General features: G+C 38.7%; 1 protein-coding gene across 5 annotated transcripts in view; it reads right to left on the minus strand.

Moving 5' to 3' along the window:
- Nucleotides 1-19,762, minus strand: part of BLVRA (biliverdin reductase A) — a 48,754-nt gene that overhangs the window by 11,603 nt on the left and 17,389 nt on the right. For 4 of the 5 annotated variants that reach the window (XM_074198325.1, XM_074198324.1, XM_074198323.1 and 1 more), the window contains 5 exons: nucleotides 13,858-13,979; nucleotides 9,453-9,572; nucleotides 7,676-7,773; nucleotides 4,004-4,111; nucleotides 2,031-2,202 (listed from right to left, as the gene is read on the minus strand). In XM_074198325.1, the coding sequence (XP_074054426.1) occupies nucleotides 2,031-2,202; nucleotides 4,004-4,111; nucleotides 7,676-7,773; nucleotides 9,453-9,572; nucleotides 13,858-13,970 (611 nt within the window). In that variant the 5' untranslated portion in view covers nucleotides 13,971-13,979. Of the gene's footprint in view, nucleotides 1-2,030; nucleotides 2,203-4,003; nucleotides 4,112-7,675; nucleotides 7,774-9,452; nucleotides 9,573-10,763; nucleotides 11,324-13,857; nucleotides 13,980-19,762 lie in introns of those variants that run through there. The other variant, XM_074198326.1, reaches the window with a different exon arrangement.

Consider the following 19,762-nt stretch of genomic DNA (forward strand, 5'->3'; position numbering starts at 1 on the left):
TGGAACAATGGCATATACACAATGACTATGTGAATAGAAAGAACAAATGAAGCAACACTGACTGTAGTAATGCAATGATTTCTAAGAAAAGAGAAGAAAATGGACCTCCCTTCCTTCTTTGCAGAAGAGAAACTTTGTATATGAACTGTCAGTAGGTGTGTGGGATAGTTTGCAAAATTGCAACCTCTCCCCCCCATTGCCCTTTTATTCTTTACTACCCTTTGGGATAGTTTCCTAGGTAGGAGAAAAGAAATACGTTGGGAAATGGTCACATAAAAAGAAAATATATTGAAACATCTCAGAAAAAAAATGTTAATGGGATGAGGGTATTGATGATGGGATTTTGGGGTAACCAAATAAAGACAGAAATCGAGGGTTACTGAAAGATGAAGGAATTCATGTGCTCTCTGGGATTTTTGAAATTCAGGAATTATTACAAATGATTACAAAATAAACAGGTTAAAACTTTTCCCCAGAGTCAACAAGAACTTTAAAACAGGATGCATAATAAAAGGCTAGGTGAGGCTGCTTGGAAGATAGAGACAGAGACTGAGAAAAAGAGAGAGAGAAAGAGAGAGAGAGAGAGAGAGAGAGAGAAAGGAAGCAAGATTGTCAAGGGAGAGCTGACTGGGCCAGAGACTGGACTGGCCAGGAGAGGAAATCCAGCCCAGGTTTTATAGCCTTGCCCATTATCTGAGCACTGAGGGCAAAAGGGGAAATCCCTCCACCCCCCCCCCCCCCCTTATATAACTCAAATCAGGTAGAAGGTTGGGAATGAGGAGACAGGATACAAATTTTACCTTTAACAATGAAACAATAGAGGTCAATTTACATCTCAAGAGCAAAGAGCCTTCTACCTTTCCACTCTTTAACAAGATTTAACAGCCTTAAAGATTGCATTCATAATTCTCTGCATCAATGGTTTCTGCCCTATTTCCTCCCAAGGTCATGATAGCCCCCAGTAACACACAAGTGACAAAGTGCTAACAAGGATAAAGCTCAATTACTATTCCCTTTTTTCTGGAGAGGCTTTGATGTTTCTGAGAATGGAAAACAACGAGCCTTTGGATTCTCATATATTCATAGGATTGAGACCTGAAACACTACAGCTGATAAAACTGAGGACCAGAGAAGCTATGTGATTTTTTGCTATATATTTCTTTTATTTTTTTTACTAAATTTATTTTTCCAATTGTATGTAAAGACAATTTTCAGCATTCATTTTTTGTAAAGTTTTCTCCCTTCCACCCTTTCATCCCCTCACTCTAGGATAACAAGTAATGATATAGGCTATACATGTACAGTCTTGATGCAGATATTCCCATATTAATCATGTGGTTTAAAGAAGAATCAGAACACAAGGGAAATATCATGTGAAGGACAAAACAAAAACTTAGTTAAAAAAGTGAAAATAGTATATTTTGATCTGTATTCAGATTCCTCTAGATGGTATTTTCCATCACAGGTCTTCTAGAATTGTCTTTGAACATAGTATTGTGGAGAAGAGCTAAGCCTATCATAGTTGATCATCACACAATGTGAGGGTAAGTAATTTGCCCAAAGTCACACACATATAGCAGAGTTAGGAATTGAACTCAAGGTCGCTTGATTCTGATTAGCTAGGTGATCATAGTGTACAAAGGGTTGGAGCTAGAATTAGGAAGAGTCATCTTCCTGAGTTCAACTATGGCCTCAGACCCTGAATAGTTGTGTGACCCTGGGTAAGTCATTTAAGCCCATTTACCTCAGTTTCTTCATCTGATATAAAGCTGAAGAAGAAAATGGCAAACCACTCTAGTGTCTTCCAAGAACATCCCAAATGGAATCATGAAGAGTCAGACATGACTGAAAATGACTGAACACCTTTTGATTCTAAATTGAAACCTTGAAGTCCTCTCTGTCCATTCTAACATGCAACCTCATAATACTCCTGAACAACCAATGAAATAAGGACTATAAAAGAACTTGAAAAGGTCATATGGCTTCAGGTTCCCACAGTCTCCTTCCACCCTGCACCCTAGCTGACTCACCTCTTGTCCAGAGTCTCCAAATTTGCAGTCATTTTCAGATATTGATTCTCCTTCTGTTCTTCCAAGGTAGCTGAAATGAAGGCAAGTTCTCCAAAGAGACTCACCAGCCAGGACAGGCGAGCGATGCTACTATATGCAAGAAAGCCAAACCGTTCTTTCTCAAAGGGACCACCTGTGGGAAGGCCCAGAGCATGGGTGAGTAGTAACGAACAGGAGAAAAAAGAATAGAAGAACTAACGTGGTTATTCCATTGCCAGATCTCAGAGGTAAATCCAAAGAAGGAATGTTTAGAGGGGGAAATGGTCTTATCAACGCCTTGGTCACAGAATTTGCTGCATATTTCAGGTCATTCATTCCTCTGTTTTTCAATTTTCTCATATGCAAATAGCTGCTTATTATAGTTAACATGTTTTATATAGATATATGATCTCATTTGATCATCAAAACAGCTCTCTGAGGTAGGCACTATTCTTATTTTGACTTTACAGATGAGTAAACTCAGGTATAAAGAAGCCTCGTGCAGAGTCATACAGCTAATAAGGGGTTTAGATAGGGGGTAATCTCAGATTTTCCCTGACTAAATCCAATCCTTTATCAACTATGCCTCCTAACTCCTTAGTATTCTTAGGGAAAGGGAGGTCCCCAGAATAATGGATAGACTCCCTATGGATTATTTACACAAGGACACAAGGATGTATAGATGGGACCATTCTTTGTTCTTGAAGAACACTAGAGTGATGTCTTGACTTGGGTATAAATTGGATGCAAGTGAGGTGGAGCTGTGAATTGTTTTGGAAATTCCACTGATGTGCTTACTGGTCCACTAACCTCTAAGGGAGTAGTGTCAAACTCAAGGGAAAAGAGTAATCATAACCAACAAGTATTTAGCCCATACATTGCGCTAAGCTCTTCAAAATTATTATTTCAGTTGAACCTCACAGCAACCTTAGGAGGTAGGAGTTATGATCACCCCCATTTTACAGATATGGAAAATGAGGCAAAGAATGCTGAAGTGACTTGCCCAGGATCATGTACCTTACCTCTTAGGTCTTCCTAACTCCACTTCTATCCACTTCTCAACCTAGTTACCAATGGAAGGGGAGGAGGGCACTATACTGTATATGAAGATCCTTGTAGACCATATATAGACTATGAAAACCACCCACTTACCCATTTCTTTTTTAATTCATTAATATGACGAAATTAAAATCAGATAGGAAATATTCTTTTAATCTGGTTCAGACAGAGACTGCTGAATGTTTGGTACCCCCTGAGTAACATTATATTGATGACAATGGCCACCAACAGTGTTAATTAAGAGCATAATATGTGCTAAGGGCTGAAGATGCAAAGAAAGATTAAAAAAAAGTTCCTGCTTCACTCTCAAGTAGATCACCTTCTAATGGGTACTTAGCAAGCAAAGAGCTTTGCATATGCAAGGGAGGTGTGTGTGTGTGTGTGTGTGTGTGTGTGTGTGTGTGTGTGTGTGTGTCCACACCCTGCACACACAACAAGGTATTGAGTTGAATCAAGAAAGAAGCAAGGGGAAGCCAGAAGGCAGAGAGAAGGTAGACATTCCAAGCATGGTTTGACTAGCCAATAAAAGGGCACTTTAGTGGGATATGGCAAAAGGCACAGAATCAACCTATTTGTGATGTAACTTACATTTTGTTAAACAGATTGATTTTGGCAAAGTTAAAATGTGCAGTATCCAATCTGGGTTTCACAGAAGATTTCAGTCTTTGTTTTGTGTACCTATTTGATTGTTTTCCCCTTGATGGGGAAGCTAGGTGGCACAGTGGATAGAGCACCGGCCCTGGAGTCAGGAGTACCTGAGTTCAAATCTAGTCTCAGACACTTAATAATTACCTAGCTGTGTGGCCTTGGGCAAGCCACTTAACCCCATTGCCTTGCAAAAAAAAAAAAAAAAGAAAGAAAGAATTAAGAAGATGGAAAAAAGAAAAGAAACAAACCTGTAAAGTGAAGGGTTCCTTCTATTAGCTCTTTCCCACTCACTTCATTTTTCAAGAAAGCAAAGTCTTCTGTTAGGAGTTCAATGTGTTCCTCGTGTAGGATTTTTCCTATTCAGAAAACAAAGGAGGATCAAAATGAAAGAGCCCATAATGTACAGTATGTTCTCCGGGTCAGAACCTGTGTACTAGAGGATAGCTTAATGAAAGACATAATGATTAACAGACACACAAGAGGTGGTAGAGGAGGAATTGGGAGAACCAGTATTTGTGATTGCTGTCCAAAGAGTTGGGAGATTCTGTCACATGACAGATGAGCAAGCCAGAATGTGCCGTGACTAGGAAGGATGAGATGCACCAAATCACTAAAGATAACGGAAAATTCTACCATACAAGTTTTCATATTGCAGACTAGAAACTTTTCACATCAACAATGGGCTGTTTCAGGTTCAAAGGGCTTGTAGGAAGTTCAGACATGCAATCTTTTTTAAATGTGGACACTGAGAATCTGAGTGGTTAAGTGACCTGACCAAGGTCATACCACTAGTTAAGTGTCAGAGGCAGGATTCAAACTCAGATCTCCTGGTTTTTAGAACAGAGCTCTTTCTACCACATGCTACAGCTAGAGTAATTATCATTACAATAAAATATAATATCCATATTACACCAGTGATAAAAGACTTATAAAGTGTTTTCTTGAAACAATTCTGAAGAAGGTAGGACAAACAGTATTATCTCTATTTTAAAGTTGAGGAAACTGAGACTGAAACACATAGTGGGATTGACTCAACTAGCTGTAAAGTACTGAAGCTAGGACTCAAAACCTAGTCTGGTCCTTTTCCCCAGGAAATCCCAAAGCTTCTGATGCTAACCTACATAGAACTCAGACATGTCTTCTTTTTTTTCCTTTTTTTAAAATTTTTTTTGCAAGGCAATGGGGTTAAGTGACTTTCCCAAGGTCATACAGCTAAGTAAGCATTAAATGTCTGAGGTCGTATTTGAACTCAGATTCTTCTGACTCCAGGACAGGCTACCCCTCAGATATGTTTTCATTGTCTGGACATCTAGAATATGCATAGTGGGAGACTCCAAGAAGTCAGGAATCTCATCCCCTACCCAGATGCCCCTTTCCTCTCCATAAAAAAGGATCTAAGAGCTGATTGTCAGTGCCATTGTTGAATCTCAGGAGCAGGGGAAGCAAGCTGTCCCCTGAGTAGGCTGTCAGCTTCAGTCCTGGGCTAAAAGGCCACAGCTGCATTTCTTACTGAGGAGAATAAAAAGAGCATCTTGGAGTCCCATACCTTGTGACCTGCTGTCGCTACTAATTATAGAGCTCAAGGCTGATGCGACTGAGAAAAGCCCCAGCTCATACTAAGCTCAAAGCTCTTAGGTTGCTCAGGGTCCTTGGGGACTTGCTAACACAACCGGTGGAGATTGTGAAAGGTCCTCATTGCAATTTCACTCAGTTAATAGGCAGTTATGTATATTTATATGTCTAAAGCAACTAAGGGTCAAAATCCTGCCTCTCAATGTCTTTAACCTTAGATCTCATCTCTCTCTGGGCCTCAGTTTCCCCATCCTTAAAATAAGGGGGCTAGATGGCTTTTAAGAGCTTTCTAATTCTAAACATATGGCATATTATACTTTTGTGTGCAAGTTATCCCTGCCCCCAACTCCCAAATTAATCCTAATACACTGTGGAACAAAACCCTGAAAATATGCCAGAGTTAAGTACGACAAGTAGATTTAGTGCTAGAAAGAATCACTGGATAAAAGGATTTAGAGCTGGAAGGGACCTCAAAGGCCATCTACTCCAACTCCCTCATTTTACAAATAGGGAAACTAAGACCCAGAGAAGTTAAGGAACTTCAAGACCACATGGGTTGGAGGGCAGTAGAACCAGATCTGATTGCTGTCCTCTTTCCACTCTACCTGACTGAGCTCAAAAGCATCTTGTCCAAGGCCTCAGTTTACAGGAAGGAGGCAAAAATCCAAGATGGAGAAATGACCTTCCTAAGGCAGTCAAACTAAGAGGCAAACCTAAATTATCAGATTCCCATCCAGGACTCTATTCATGACTGTGCAAGGCAAATGGGGTTAAGTGGCTTGCCCAAGGCCACACAGCTAGGTAATAAGTGTTTGATGCTGGATTTGAACTCAGGTCCTCCTGACTCCAGGACCAGTGCTCTATCTACTGTGCCACCTAGCTGCTCTGCATTTAATTTTTTAAAGAACATTTTTAGAACAGAGTTACAAATAGAGACAATATTTTTTAAAATTATACCTTATGTTCTCTCTTTTGTTCTCTCTATTATATAGAATAATGCATGCTAATATTTTGCATATATATTATAATGCATATATTATATATATTTATATTAGAGAGAATGAGAGAGAGAGACCTCCATAGTACTCTAAGCACATATGTGTTTCAGGCATTAATCAGAGAAGAATCCAAAGGGGCACTTCACTCAAGCGCAGGGATCCACTCAGCCATTCCTTCACAGATGAGCCTGTCAGAGAAGCAGCCATGCCAAGGAAAGATGGCAATGAAGCACATGTATTCATCAGCTATACATCAGACCAACATTGTTTCCTTCATCCTTTCAGAAAAGGCAGATTACTAAGAACAGCTAAGGGAAAAGGGGAAGGAAGGGGAGAAGGGAAGAAGAGAAGAAGGGAAAGGGAAGGGAAGGGAAGGGAAGGAGGAAGGGGAAGGGGAAAGGAGAGGAGACAGGAGAAAAGAGAAATGGAGAAAAGAGAAAAGAAGAGGGTAAAAGGAGGAGAAAAGGAGAAAAGAGGAGGAAAGGAGAAAGGAGAAAAAGGAAAGAAAGGGGGAAAGGAAAAGGAAAGGGGGAAAGGAAAGGGGAAAAGGAAAGGAGAGAAAAGGAAAAGGGAGGGGGAAAGGAAAGGAAAGGGGCAAAAGGAGAAAGGGGAAAAAGAGAAAGGGGAAAAAGGGGAAAGGAAAAAAGAAAAAGGGAAGGGAAGTGGGAAGGGGAAGGGGAAGGGAAAGGAAGGAAAAAGGAAAAAGGATAAAAAAAGGGATAAGTACCTATCTGTTCAAAAATATTTATCAAAACTATTGTATCAAAAATATTTTTTTTGTGACATTTAGGAATTAGAAATCAAAGGAATGTTCATCAAATGGGGAATGGCTAAACAAGCTGTGGTACATAATTGTAATGGAATATTATTATGCTAAAAAAAAAGATTGATTTCAGAAAAACTTAGAAAGACATAAACTGATACAAAGTGACAGGAATAGAACCAGGAGAACATTTTACACAGTAATTGCAATATTGTATGAGGAACAACTGAATTACTTAGCTATTCTCAGCAATACAGTGATCTAAGGCAATCCCAAAAAACTACTGATGAAGCATATCTGCCTACAGAGAAAGAACTGATGTTGTTTGAATACAGACTGAATTCACTTTCACTTTTTTCTTTTATTCAAGTCTTCTTTTGTAAAATAATTAATGTATAAATGTTTTACATAATTGCACATGTCTAACCTATGGCTGATTGTTTCCCATGTCAGGGAGGGAAAAGAGAAGGGAGGATTAGAGGAAGAAAATGTGGAACTCAAAACTTTAAGTAAAAATGTTAAAAAATTGTTTTAACATGTAATCGGAGAAAAAATATATTAAGTTTTTGAAAAAGAATAGTCATCACCTTTCTCCTCTGCTATCTTCAAGAGTTCTTGGGCTGATGCCAGAGACAATGTCATTGGATATTCCACAAGGACATGTTTACCAGCATTGAGAAACTGCCTTTGGAGTAAAAGAGACAAACATTAAAATTAAACTTCAAAAAAGTTTCCAAAATTCCAAACAACAGAGAGCAATGGACGGCAAGTGCCCTTTATGAATATGTGTGTGTTTGGATGTGTTAGTGTGAGCGTGTGTGTGTGTGTGTGTGTGTGTGTGTGTGTGTGTGTGTGAAGCTAAAGGAAAAAAATAGAAAACAGAAGATTCAAAGAAACACAATCCCCCAAAGATCTTCTGAACTTCACAAATGAAAAAAGAACTAGAAAGGTTCCATTCTGCTGCCAAATCAATTCAATTCAAGAACTAATGGATACCTATTAGAGAACTAGAGATTAGTAAAAAGAACAAGGAACTAACCATCAGTTAGGCCTGGTTTGAACCCTTTTCTTTTGATATTAGCTGGATGAATATGAAAAAATCATTTAACGTCCCTGAAAATGTCCTCTCATATATAAAACAAGGTTGATAATATAGGTATCACTTACTAGTCAGGTTGCATATCAAATAAGATGAAGTAGGTAAAACATTTGTTTAAGTGTCAACTGGTAATTATGATAATGATATATGGAGTACTATCCTAGATGCTGGGGGAGGTAAAAAGTTTGATATAATATGGTAGAATTTCTGCCCTTATGCTGGTGCTTACCAAGGAATATGACCTACACGGATGAAAGGAAACACATAATTTAGAATATGAAAGGACATTACAGATCATCTCTTTATGGAGAGGGAAACTGAGACCCACTGGGATGAAGTGACATTTGTTGAGCATAGCAACTGGCAAATATTTACTGATTGATTCATTTACTGAAGTTCACCTACCTAATGAATAGTAGAAACAGGATTTGAACCCAGGTAGCATAGAGGATAGAGCAGCAACTTGGAATCAGAAAGACTTAAGTTCATGAATTCAAATCTGGTCTCAGACTAGTTGTGTGAGTCTGAGCAAGTCACTTAACCCTGTTTATCTCAGTTTTTGATCGGTCAAATGAACTAGAGAAGAATCTCTGCCAAGAAAATCCTAAATGGGGTCACCCAGAGTTGAACACAGCTGAGCAAGAGCAACGTCATTACACCAAATAGAGGGTTCTTTCAAGTATAATGCACAGTAATGTATAATAACATTAGAAAAGTACAAAACAAAGGAGTTTGTGACATTTGGGTGGGAAGGAAGTAAAGCAATATGTTGGTATCTAGGAGGAACTGGAATGATTTCTTTGTGAGCTGTCATTTGAATTGGTTTTTAAAAGTTGGAGGAAAATTCAGAAAGTTAAAGATAGATCATTCAGGTTTCAGTAAGAACTAGGTAGGAAGGTAGGAAAGTTGGAATAAGTTGGTCAATCTGGGTGCTACCTCCAGGACTTGGAATAGGAAATAAGTTGGAGAGATAGTATGGTGCCAGGCTATTGGAGGGGTTGGAATGCTGAGTCTAGGGGCTTGAACTTGACTAAAGCATCACAGATTTTGAACACCATTAGTCTTTTCTTCCTCCTCTACCTTATATTCCATAACTAACATGGCTCCTGTCTGCATTCCAATTCACTTTGGAGTAGGCTGGCATTCAAAGGAGTCAAGATTCACAGCTGATTCTACAGTAGCATCAACCCAGTTTGTCTAGCAGTTCTGGCTAGATGGAAAGTCTGCAGTCCAGAAACAGATACAAATAAGGAAGGAAAACCAACCGGATATACTCCTCGTGACTAGTGTTCTCACTGCAGATGTAGGCGATGTCAACTTCTGTGCTGGAAAGAGCATCTTGCAGGGAAATTTGCTTCGCCTCATTAATGTTACCAAGTTCTCGCCTTGGAAAGTCACAGGGAAAGAAAGAAAAGTGAGAATTGAAAATAATAGGTCATCCAGTCTGAAACACAAACACTTATCCCACCAAGAAGTCTAGGTCACAGTATTCAGGAAGAGAAGAATTCTCTCCCTTTCTCTATCACCCCTCATTTTCAGGTCATTGGCTACTGACTCCACCCATCTGATGGAAACAAATGCTTCCATGGAAACAGTTACAGATCATAATCCTTTGTAGCTAATTCTTGGTAGCGCGCTCATGCTCATTCACTGAAGGGGAACCCCAGAGTAGATCACGACTTGGATCCCCTGGGCAGAGCTTTTTGATTTCTGTTGAAGGGATTCTTTTCACAAATTCTACAAAATTCAGTTATCATCCCACAGAAATGAAGATGTTGCTTTTATTGTTATTCTTATTTCCTTCCATTTATATAGGGCTTTGAAGTACTCTGACAAACGCTCACCCATTTGATCCCCATAGTCATCCTTTTAGATGAGCATGGCAAAGGTTATTTCCCCATTTTCTAGATGAGGAAATTAAGGCCCAGAGAAGCAAGATGAATTCCCTTGAGGTCACAAAGAGGCAATGTGAGGGTTAGAATTCAAGACTTTCTTTCCTAATCTGAGAATCATAGTCTATCCAAATTAGAACTTAGAAGTCACTTATTCTCACATTTTTCAGATGAGAAAACCGAGGTCAACAGAGATAAAGTGAGTTGCTCAAGGTCATACTTGAACCCAATCTTCCTGACTGCCCATGCAGTTCTCTTTAAACTGTTCATACTACTTCCCAACAGATAAAGACCCCCCTCCATATCCCTCAATTCTACCTGATTCCATATCACCATAATGACACATTATATATATGACCTTCCCAAAAATCCATAGTCAGGTAAAACCACTTTTATGGCACTACTCATAGAGGCTAACTCCCAGCCAACATACAATTTTGAGAAAAGCTCTAGCAGGTAATTTTTTTTTTATAATTTTTATTAAGGCAATGGGGTTAAGTGGCTTGCCCAAGGCCACACGGCTAGGCAATCATTAAGTGCCAGAGGCCAGATTTGAACTCAGGCACTCCTGACTCCAGGGCCGGTGCTCTAGTTGGTAATTTTAACAATGTTGAAAATCACAACTGTTGGCATTTCTCTACTATAAGGCTTGCAAAGCCTACTATAGTTAGTATCTAACTTGACCTCAATAATACTCCAGGGAGGCACATACTATAGATGTTATCACCATTTTCAGGAAGAGCAGAATTCTCTCCCTTTCTCTACTACCCCTCATTTTCAGGTCATTCCCACTGACTTCATCCATCTGATGGAAACAAATGCTTCCATGGAAACAGCTACAGATCATAATCCTTTGTAACAAGCTAGTTCTTTGTAGCACTGCCATGCTCTTTCACTGAAGGGAAACCCCAGAGTAGATTGCAACTTGGATCCCTTTGGATGTTGATTCTTTTGGTGTTGGTGGACTATAGGAGCTCAGTTCTAAGCTGTAATGGGTTAAACTGATTGAGTGATTTCCCTAAGACCAGTATCAGTGTGGTAAATCCCTAAGCTTCCCAAGGGAAGAGTAGAAGAATGAATTTAGGTCAGAAACAGAGCAGGTCTAAGCTCCTGGGCTGATCAGTAATAGGATCTGGCCAATGAATGGTTACTATATTTCTAGCTTAGGTGAGATGGGAGACCAAGTCTCAAAGAAAAAAGGTGATGCTGCCCATCCATATACATATTGTCCAAATGCATGCCATGACCAATGGGAAAAAAAGGCAATATGGCATGGCTAGGTGGCACAGTGGATGGAGTGCCGGCCCTGGAGTCAGGAGTGCCTGAGTTCAAGTCTGACCTCTGACACTTAGTGATTGCCTAGCTATGTGGCCTTGGGCAAGCCACTTAACCCCATTGCCTTGCAGAAACCTAAAAAAAAAAAGGCAATATGTAGTCATTAAGAGACTACGTTAGACCCTGTGCTAGGCACTATGGATACAAAGAAGAAACTCAAACATTTAAGAAGCCTACATTCTATCAGGGACAGGAAGAATAAAATGCATAACTATAAATTCTTAAATATTATGTACAAAGTAAATAAAAAGCATTTAGAAGCGGCACCAACCACTGGGGCTTGGCATTGGGTAGAAGACAGCATTTGAAATTCTGAGGTAAAGTTGGGCTTCCAAAAACAAGAGAAAGGGTATTTCAGGCATGGGGGACAGCTAGGACAAAGGTTCAGTGATGGGAAATGGAATAGTTTGTGTATTGTTGCTTATCCTTCAATTCTCTAAGAAGACCAATGACATCAAAAAGGATGTCTTCACCTGCAGGCAAATTGGATTTAAGTGAGGGAAGGTTGTGCAAAGTTACCAGCCTCACTCTCTCCTCTGGAGTTATCTTAGGCCAATGGCAAGATATAGATCAGGAAGTCTAGAGATGGCCCTGGATGAAGTGAGAGACCTTGGCTTTTGAAGCTAATGTCATCCCCATGTCTCTGTTTGTTTGATACAGTGCCCATTCAGCAATTAAGACTAGGTAAGAAATTGGGCAGAGAATGACCCCTTTTACCTAGTCAAAAATAAATACATAAAGCCAGTTTGGCTGGACCATAGAGAACATGAAGAAAGGTGGTCTGAGTTAAACATGGAGAAGAGGACTTATTGTCACCCTCTAGAAGTGAATGAATAAATGGTGAATGCATTTAATCAATCACTTAAGATTTGTGCATCACTATGCTGAGCATTAGGTAATTGGATAGTTGAGCATTGGAAAACAGTATAACTTCTGCTCACATTCAAACAGGAGCCATAACAGATAAGGAAGGTTTTAGCTGAGAGTCAGATGGAAAGGTTCCATGCTCTCTAGGATACAGAGAAAAAGCAGATGGTTGTTGCTGTTCAGTCATTTTTTCAAGCATGTCTAATTTTTGGTGACCCTATTTAGGCCTTTGTTTTGGGGTTTGTTTGTTTTTTTTGGTAAAGCCACTAGAGAATTGCCATTACCTTCTCCAGTTTATTTTACAGATGAGGAAATTGAGGCAAACCAGGTTAAATGATTTGCCCAGGGTCACACATCATTTCCATTAAAAGAATTATATTAGTTTCTGATGTCAAAGCATTTGATGGAACCTTGGTGATAAGAACTTTCTTTTCTGGGTCTTTTTCAGGATAACAGCTGTGGGTAGTGGGCTGGAAGCATTACTATGCCAAAGATTCTTGGATTCAGGGTCCTGACCTGTCTCCAGCAGGGCCTAAAGATAGGTGCTGGTCAAGGTGGTGATTTGACTTACCTGGCATGAGTTGCCTCCTATCTCTCCCTCAGGCACTTTGCTTGCTAGCCCTTGTGTGTGGCAGCTGGTTGCCAGTTAGTGGGTATGACTGATCCTTTCTCCTTAATAAGAATTGCTTCTCCAAATAATGGCTACGAGGGATGGATTGGAGACAGGATTGGTAGTCTGAGGGATTCAGACATTCCCAGGACCTCTGTGCTTATGTGCACCACTGGGGACAGTAGGTCATCAATGATTGCTAGTGGTGATGAGGAAGGTGGACCCTTTCTCCACAATGATTTCATTCTCTTATTTTGATTTCTGGGACTGACCTAGAAAAAGGTTTGGTAGTTTGGGGTTTCCAGAACTCTTGGGTTCAGGGTCCTGAATTGCCTTTACTAACTAGGGAGAGTCAAGGGAGTGGCAGTGGTCTGATCTGCCTGGTAAATGGAGGCCCTGGATATAGAGGGGGACCTTGGCTGCCTGGTACATGCTGGCTCCTGTCTGTCTGTCTGTCTCTTTCTCCGAAGTGTTATGGCAAGCTCATTTCCTACATTTTCATGAAACTCAGGAGAAGTAGGAGGAGTATGTTAGAAAGATTGCATCTGCAATCATAAGCCTGGCTTTAGGTCTTAACTCTAATACTCACTAGCTGATATGGACCAGTCACTTAACATGTCTCAACCACAGTTTCTAAAGGAGCAAAGAAGTAATAATAACACACTCAACACCAATTGTGTAGGGCTGTCACAAGAAACATTTTAGAAAGCTAAAAGTGTTAAACAAATGTGTTATAAATAGTTACATATATAATAATGCCATGCAATATAAAAGTGCTATACAAATGTTATTAATTGCATATAACTATATATATGTCTGTGTGTGTGTGTGTATACAGTAACAATGCAGAAACAGGATTTAAAGAAACCTTCCTTTTTTGAAGCACTTATCAAACAATCAAATGATAATTATTTATTGAATGCTTACTGTATATAGGGTCTGGGACAAAATGTGGACATCACTAACCTGGATATAAATCCAATCAGTTTCAGAGGGCTGGAAGGAAGCTCTGGACTCTGCAAATCCCTTATTCGCACAGATCCAGCCCTGCCAACGCCAACCACCACAACACCAAACATTCTTTCTGGCTGCAAAAGAACATATAGAGCTTGAAAAGAAGACATGGGCACTCAAGGAGAAGATGCAAAGAAGAACAAAAGAAGAAAAGAAACAGGAAAGCAAGATATATTAAGTTTAGAGTCCATCTGGTTCCATCCTCTTATTTTGCCTGATTATGAGAAGCTAAGTGAACTTCCCTAGTAGACAAAAGTAGGATTTGAACATAGGATCTCTCTTTCCATTGTATGATGTCGCTTTTAGAACTTAGCTAGGTCTCTGTCATGGACATCTAGGAAGAGGAAGCAAGTGCAAGGTTATAGCTATCCCCCGCCCCCCCCCCCCCCCCCCCGTCCCTTGGAACCTCCCACATGGATGAAGACTCTTCTGAAAGTTCCAGCACAAGCACTAAAAGTTGATTTCTTCCTTTTCCTATCTCTCCATCTCCCTAGAAAAAAGATTTGCTCCATAGTTCTGAGGCAACAACCTCAAGCAGAAGGATGCCTCAATTCCTTCTTGGATAAATACACTAAAACCAATAAAAGAACCAAAGGGTTTTATTACTTGATATTATGCCCTGGGATCAGACCTGGTCCCTTCATCCTCTCCTTTATCCTTCTTCCAATATAAGTTGCCCAATCATAAACTGCCCAAGTAACCACTAAAAGAGTGAAATCTACTCTTTCACATTTTGAAGAATTTCAGAATTTAAGATGACAAATAAGGTCTGTGGTGCTGGTGGTAGTGATGATAGTGGTAGAGATGGTAGCAGTAGAGATAGTAGCAGATAATTATAGCACCTTTTTACTATACAAGTATTTCATTTGTTTTTTAATTACATATAATGGTAATTTCTTCCAGTTATTTTTGGGCAAGGTTTTGAGTTTTAACAATTTTTTCTCCCCCCCCCAACAGAAGGCAACCTGATATAGTTTGGTTCTTTTTAAATCTTTTTTATTTTTATTTAAGGCAATAGGGTTAAGTGACTTGCCCCAAGGTCACACAGGTAGGTAATTATTAAGTGTCTGAGATCAGATTTGAACTAAGGTCCTCCTGACTCCAGGGCTGTGCTTTATCCACTACGCCACCTAGCTGCCCAATTTGATATAGTTTTTACATTTGCATCCATGATAGGCATAGATCAAAACTGAATGTGTTTGAGAGAAGAATCAAATCCAAAAGGAAGAAAGAGATAGCATAATGCATAAGACAACTTTTAAAAATTGAAGATAATCAGCTTTGGTCTTCATGTAAACTCTACAATTCCTTCTCTGAATATAGATGGTATTCTCCATCACAGATCCCCTAAAATTGTCCCTGATTATTGTACTGATAGAGTGAGTAAGTCCATCAAGATTGATCATCACCCCATATTGTTGTCAGTGTGTACAATGTTCTTCTGGTTCTGTTCATCTCACTCAGCATCAATTCATACAAGTCTTTCCAGGTATAGCACCCTGTTAAGGCTTGCATTTCATCCAAATGGTCTTATAAATTCTTTACATCCTATCCTCTATATTCAGCCTAGCTATACTTTAGTCTAATCTTATTAATTCAAATTTGCTTTATCCCCTTCAAAATGTCCTAAACCTTTATGCTGTTTCTTGGAGACCATAGGATCACAATTATAGAACTAGAGGTGAGGTCTCAAAAGCCATCTAGTTCAAAGCCTTCATACTATATTGATAAGGAAACTGAGGCTCAAAAAGGTTAAATGATGTGTCCAAGGAAAGCCAGATAATCAAGAGGTGGTGATTAGATTGGAGCCCAGTTTCTCTTACCTCAGACCCAAAGTTCATAACACATTTATGATTGACATGGACTTAATGACAGATTCAATGCTTGTGAAGAGAATTCACCTTTAAGACTTGGTTTTGTCATTGACATTGTTTACTAAAAGGCAGAGGTAGATGCCTTGGTCTCACTGGCTTGATACTAAACATTTTTTTCTTGATGAGAACCATCCTTCATCCTAAGCAATGAGTGAAAAGCTATTAATACATTTACAAACTATTATCTTTCTACTGAAGATGAAGATTTAGCTGTGTCTGGTCTCATAAAAGAAGCCACTTAGTTTCTCCCCTTTGGTAGAATAAAACTGTGAGCACTAATGAATTGATCAGTCAATCACTAAGTCTTTATCAAGTGGTCATTACGCATTAGGCACTTTGCTAAGCTCAAAGGATATAAAGAAAACTAAAAATCATCTTTGTCCTTGAGGAGTTTATATCCTAATAGGCTTTCCTTATCAGGTCTACACAGGCTATAATCAAAGTAGATATAAGGTAACCTTGGAAAGGAAGTCACCAGAAGTTGGGGACACCAGGAAAGACTTCCTGTAGATCACAGAGCTTGAAGCTGGAGGAACTAAGAGGTAGTTTTGAAATGGGATAGTGCCAAACATGGGGGATAGCCAGGACAAAGGCATGAAGATAAAAGGTGGATGATCATGGAGACTAGACCATATAAAAGAAAATAGGGGATAGCAAACCCTTGTACAGAAAAGTAGATTTCTAAAGGTTTATGGTGGCTTATTCCATATAAACACTGTAAAGGGACAATGAATTTTGGGGCTGTTGGGGGGGGGGAGTCTGAAATTTCCATTTCCCTGAAGTGAATAAAAGTATGGCTTCATGTAAAATGAATGAAAATATATCAGCAATACTATCCTCTCTTCCCTCCAAAAAAAAAAACCTTAAAAAATTTCTAATAATTAAGAGCTAGAAGTCACCAAAATGGTGATAAACCTGATGTTAAATATCCACTGATGTTTTGAGTTTACTTCAGTGCATACGATCATATAACAACAACCATAATAACCATAACAATTAACATTTGTTATCAAGGAGTTAGGAGATCCTGGTGGGAATTTTACTTCTGCTATTTGCTAACTGTGTGACCTTCAAGTTTCTCCAAGAGCTTTACAAGTATGATCTCATTTTTATCCTCATAACAGTCTTGGAAGAGAGATAGTATTATCCCCAATTTACATATGAAACAACCGAGAAAGTCATGGTTTAGCGACTTGCTCAGGGTCACCCAACTAATAAGTGACTGAGATCAGATTTGAACTCAAGTTTTCTGGACTCCAAATCCAGCACTTTATCTGCTGTGCCACTTAGCAATATGCTCATACTTTGATAGATCCATGATTTCAGTAATGGAGCCATTCCTCCAAATTACAACTCATCCATATCTTCTCAAACTGGGAGACTCTTATCCCCGCCTTCCACATAGGAGACCACTCCATAAGCCTAAGAAGACATCGTTTTTACTATTCACAGATGGACAATCAGGAATTCTGGATATTCTCCATTTCTGAGCAATCAATGTTGTGCTTAGAGTATAGCAGACATGATTTCATACCATTTCCTATTCATGAATTTATTCATTACAAAGCATATCTATATTTCACTTGACTGTCAAGTGTCCTGGGAGGTAGATTGGACCAATAGTTAACTTTCCCACAACCCATTTTTAACAAAGGAGAAAACTAAGACTTAGAAAAATGAAGTAATTTATCACCAAGATTACAAAGTTAGCAATTGACAGAAGTAAAATTCTAACAGGGATCTCTTAGCTAGCACCTTGATCACTTGAGTCCTGTGATTTTTTTAAGAAAAAAGTTCTTGCCAAATAGGTATCTTGATTTTTAAGTGTTTAGCATTAGTTCTAAAAAAAAAATTGCAGGAACACAAACTGTACTGATTTCTCATTTAAGAAATTTGCTTGACATGAATAACCTATATCAAATTACTTGTCTCAGGGAAGGGAAAGAGGACAGAGGAAGGGAGAGAATTTGAACTCAGAATTTTTAAAAAACGATGTTAAAGTGGTTTTTACATGTAACTGGAAAAAATTAAGATATTATTTTTAAAAATATGCTTTTAACAAGGAGAATAATTTATACAATAACAACTCTACCAAAAAGACAAATAATTTTGAAAAACTTAAAACCTCTAATCAATGCCATGACCAATAATATTCCAAAGAACTCACGACGAAACATACTACCAACAACTTGATAGAGAGGAGATGGACTCAGCAAAGACAAAATTTTTGGACATGACTGATGCAGGAATTTTGTTTTACTTAGACAAGCATATTTGTCACAAGGATTTTATTGGTGTTGGTAAAGTTTTTTCCCCTTCAAATGTAGTAGGGGAGGTAAGAAAAAATAATAATTTTGGTTCATTAAAAATTAAATTTACTTGTAAAAATATTTGCTTGGAACTCAAATTTTTCCTTTTCTTTTAAAAAAGTAAGAGTTTTGGTTCCATCACTCTGTGATCTGACTCATGTTGAAAGTGACAGATCATCTCATTTCTTCATCCTTCTTCTGTTTTCTTAAGGTCTTCTCCTTCCTAATCATAGAGTTTAGAGCTAAAAGATTCCTCAGTACTTCCTCATAGGAAAAGGCAATGTTTGATGGGAGATGGGAAAAATGAGATATTAGTGCACTGTTGGTGGAATTGTGAACTAATTTAATCATCCTGTAGAGCAATTTGGAACTATACCCAAAGGGCTATAAAATCATACATACCCTTTGACCTAACAACACCAGTATGAGGTCTGTATTCCAAAAGATGTAAAAACAAAGACAAAAAAGAATCTATATGTACAGAAATATTTATAGCAGCTTTTTTTTTTTTGGTGGCAAAGAACTGAAAACTAAGGGAATGCCCATCAATTGGGGAAAGGCTGATCAAATTTTAGTATGTGGTTGTGATGGAATACTATTGCTCTCAGAAAAACCTGGAAAGACTTACATGAAGTGATACAAAGTGAAATGTACTGTGTACAAAATAACAGCAATATTGTATGATGATCAACTGTGGATGATTCAGCAATACAATGACCGAAGACAACTCTGAATGGCTTATAATGAAAAATGCTATCCATTCCCAGAGAAAGAACTAATGGTATCTGAATAAGTTTTTAAACTTTATTTTCTTGAGGGTTTTTTTTTTGGGGGGGGAAGGGTCAATATTTTCCTTCACAACATGGCTATTATGGAAAGATTTTTGTGTGACTATACTAATCTATATTAAATTGCTTGCTTACTCAATGAGAAGCAGTTGAGAGGGCAGATTTAGAACTGAAAGTTTTGAAAATGAACATCAGAAATTTTTTTACATGTAATTGGGGAAAAATAAAATATTAAACAAGTACTCTCATTTTTAGGAAAAGGTTAACTAAAAATAAATAAATAAAAGGGATGTCAGATGCCATCTGAGCCAACCCCCTCACTTTTCAAATAAAGCAACTGAGGCACAGGGAGGTTAAGTAACTCACCAAAAGTCCCAGAAATAACAAACATCAGAGGTGGAATATGACTTGTGACTCTAGGGTCAGTGTGCCTTTTTACTGAAACTCACTGCCTTCAATATCAGGTTTAGCTTTTTCTCTTTGACACATCATAGGATTTCAGAATAGTCATTTGGGTTCAAATGTAACTGTGTGGGATAATTTACCCTAAAAGAAATTCTCAGAGATGGGGTCCGAGCAAAACAAGTCTTTATTGTCTTTCTCAAGAAAGGGCAGACTCAAAAACCTTACACCAAAAGTGGTCAAAGTCAGAGCTGCACCCAAAGGACAGTCAAGCAACCTAATGCAGGCCCCCCCCCCCCCCCCCCCCGCAACCACCTTCTCCTTTAACCTACTAGTTGAGTCTCCAGAGGCACAATCTTATTTGTGGAAATTCTGCCCCAGCAACAAACACAGAGAAAAGAATGAAATGTTTTCATAATATTTTCCCCACCAGCTGGTGAAGTAACTTGGGACCTTCATCACTATCTTAATGAAGTAATGTCTA

Source organism: Macrotis lagotis, chromosome 8, assembly GCF_037893015.1.
Source record: "Macrotis lagotis isolate mMagLag1 chromosome 8, bilby.v1.9.chrom.fasta, whole genome shotgun sequence".
Lineage (NCBI taxonomy): Eukaryota > Metazoa > Chordata > Mammalia > Peramelemorphia > Peramelidae > Macrotis > Macrotis lagotis.